Source organism: Mirounga leonina, unplaced genomic scaffold, assembly GCF_011800145.1.
Source record: "Mirounga leonina isolate KUSES-001 unplaced genomic scaffold, KU_Mleo_1.0 Mir_171, whole genome shotgun sequence".
In the NCBI taxonomy this organism is placed as follows: domain Eukaryota; kingdom Metazoa; phylum Chordata; class Mammalia; order Carnivora; family Phocidae; genus Mirounga; species Mirounga leonina.
Window position 1 is genome coordinate 484009 of NW_023270436.1, and position 3333 is coordinate 487341.

At 51.8% G+C, this 3333-nt stretch overlaps 1 protein-coding gene across 1 annotated transcript in view; it reads right to left on the reverse strand.

Annotated features, from left to right (window-relative positions):
- Positions 1–1357: 1357 nt before the first annotated feature.
- Positions 1358–3333, reverse strand: part of LOC118018308 (fibrosin-1-like protein) — an 83194-nt gene continuing 81218 nt past the window's right edge. Inside the window, exon 18 of the mRNA XM_035016699.1 lies at positions 1358–1361. Coding sequence (XP_034872590.1) covers positions 1358–1361 — 4 coding nt within the window. The remainder of the gene's footprint in view (positions 1362–3333) is intronic.

The window sequence follows — 3333 nt, forward strand, 5'->3', positions numbered from 1 at the left end:
GAGGAGGGGGCCAGACAGGCCCAAGGGAGGACCTCTCCGGAGCTGCTCTCTCCATCCACCCTCTCCTGGACCCTTGTGATAGCTGAACAGTAACTGCAAAACCAGGACAGAGGTCAAGTGACACAGCCCCAGAGATCAGCCTCCTAGGGCACAAGACATGCTCAGTGCCCTGGAGACAGCGGGGGGGCACATGGGGACATGGGCGGATGGAGACCAGGATGGGGATCAGAGACAGGGTGGTGTGGGTGGAGACATGGGGACAAAGATGGGGGGATGGAGATGGGAGCAGAGATGAGGGACAGAGATGGGGCCGAGATGGGGGATGGATGGGGGACAGAGATTGACAGAGTTGGGGACAGATGGGGCAGAGATGGGGGACAGAGTTGGGGACAGAGATGGGGCAGAGATGGGGGACAGAGATGGGGGGACAGAGATGGGGGATGGATGGGGGACAGAGATGGACAGAGTTGGAGACAGAAATGGGGCAGAGATGGGGGACAGAGATGGGGCAGAGATGGGACAGAGATGGGGGGACAGAGATGGGGGATGGAGACGGGGGTGGGTATTGGAGACAAGGGAGTGGATGGTTGGAGATGGGGGGCCACAGCAACTGGAGAAGGGTTTCGGGGTTGTGGAGAGAACACACGGGTGCCATGTGTGTGGGTGTTTAGGTACTAGCTTGAGGCTGGGATCGGTAACTTCTGTCTGATCATGAAGGGGTCTCTGCTCCCACAGGTAAGGACCACGTTTTTGAGCACAGAGCCACATCTTGCTGACTGCACTATCGTCACCTCCTAGAGTAGCACCGGGCACAGCGGGGCTCACAGAAACGTGTTCACTGCTGGATTCCCACTGCTGCCCTTGCCCCCGAGGAGCCGGTTATCCATTGGTGAGGGTGGGAGAGCTGCAAGGCACCTGTCTCTCCCTGTGCGATTTCTCACTTTTTCTCACTTTGTCCTTCAGTGACAGGGAAGAAAAGCTGCAAGGAAGAGCCAGCACGGACTTCGCAGAAGCTCACCTGGATCTCGTGCCTGAGTTTGGCTGGGAGCTTGGCTCGTGGGTCCACACTGCTCTTCTGGGCTGTGAAAACCTGTGGGCATTAGACACATCTGGCCCTTCTCCTATCAGTGAACTCCTGAGGCTGATTGTGAGCGTCTGAGAACAAACCGCAGCTACTGGAATCTTCACATCAGTAAACACCTGCTGATTGACCCAACGTGTTTTGTCACGTCCATTTTTTTTTTTTTTTCCAGACAACAAAGGTAAAAGCAATCTGGGCAAGGTGAGTAGTGGAGCCTGCTCAGGTCAAGTACAAGGTTGCCTTCCTGAGGATGAGCATCTAATCAGAGATCAAGTCTTACCTGGAAGGGAAAGGGCCAGAGCTGGAGCATTTAAGATGCGCGGTGGCAAGCCCCTCCCTATGCACAAATGCTTCTTGTCCTTGCAAGTAGAAATAATCAGTTGATTGTTCCAAACTGAAAAGGGTCCCCTAAGCCTTGCTGATGAACACGAAACACAAGGTATAAGAGCGGAACGGAGCTGAGGACGCACTGGAGGGGCACCTGCTTCCCCAGGTCATTCCTCCTCCCCACTCTGGCCCCAGTTCCTGCAGCATCTCTTGGAGCAGATGCCCCGGCTGACTCAGAGCCTGTCCCCACCAGTGGCTTCTTCCTGTTCCCAGAGCGCAGCTCCTTAGTCACTTGGATAACTGTCTTCTGAGGTTTCCATTACCACACCTGCTGACACCAGGCTTCTTTTCTGGGCTCCGTTAAAAATAATTCCCCTCAATCCTCTCCTCCTTCTCCTCCCCCTCCTCCACTCCCTCTCTCCTCTTTCTCCTCCTCCCTCCTCTTTCCTCCTCCTTAGCCTGAGCTAAGATGATCCTTGCAGAGAAAGTTAGGAAAAGCCATTGCTTCTATCCTAGTAAGAAGAACAGCTCAGGTGAACCACAAAGCATAGTTAAAAAACAAAAAAGAAACAGATCTAAATGTAAAATATAAGATGTAAAGCATTTAGAAGAAAAATAGGGGTGCGTGGGTGGTGCAGTCCGTTGAGTGTCCGACTCTTGGTTTTGGCTCAGGTCATGATCTCATTCATGGTTGTGGGATTGAGCTGCGCTCAGCAGGGAATCTGCCAGAGATTCTCTCTCTCCCTCTGCCTCCTCCCCCATAAATAAATAAATCTTAAAAAAAAAAAAAGGATATTTTCTTGACCTTGGATTCAACAGAGTTCCTAGATGTGACCGCATGTCACTCATAAGAGAAAAAGTAGATAAACCACTAAAATAAGAACTTTTGTTCTATGACAGATACTGTTTTTATTTAATGATTTTATTTTTTATTTTTACGTAATCTCTACATCCAAGGTGGGGCTTACTCACGACGCCAAGGTCAAGCATCACATGCTCTACCCACTGAGCCAGCCAGGCACCCCTAGGGTAGACGCTGTTAAGAGAATGAAAATGTTAAACAAAGGACTTGTATCCAGAATATATAAAAAACTCTTGGAACTTAATGGTTACTGAACAACCCAGGCAGAAAGTAGATGAAAGGCTTGCATAGACAGTTCACCAAGTGGATCCAGAGATGGCAGAGAATCGCGTGACAAAGTGTTGGCTGTCTCCAGCTGTCAGGGCGGATGGTGGAATGGCTGGAACAGTCCTGCCCCCAACGCTTACGCCAGATTCACTGGGACACCCACATCCCTGATCCAGGTCATTTCCATGCCTGTGTTTCTGTCAGCTAAACATAGTTCCTGAATTGTATCATCCGAAAGACAAGTTCCCTTTTAAGATTTGGAAGAGATTTCTCTGTCTTTTATTATTATTTTTTAAATACAAGGAAATACCATTTATTTTTTTTAACTATTTTATTTATTTAAGAGAGAGCGTGAGCAGAGAGAGGGAGAAGCAGACTCCCCACTGAGCAGGGAGCCCCACACGGGGCTCGGTCCCGGGGATCATGACCTGAGCCGAAGGCAGATGCTTAAGGGACTGAACCACCCAGGCGCCCCAAGATTTCTGCTGTGGCTAAGAATGAGCAGGCAGCTCAGGCCCAAGGGGAAGGCCTGGACCTGAAACAGGGGCCCTTAGGTAGAGCCAGGGCCCCTGAGCAGGTTCCTGGGGAAGCAGGTCTGACAACGACATCCCTCCAGGGACCACAGGCAAGGTCGCCAGGCAGCCAACTTGGTTCCGGTTGCTGTTGGAGGCCCACAGACCGTGAGCCAGGTGTGTGTGCGCAGGTGCCGCAGGCCCGGGATGGTCGGACCTAAATGGGCAGCGGGTGCTGAACCCGGGCCTGGGAGCTGGTGCTCAGAGACGCTTGGCATCGGTGG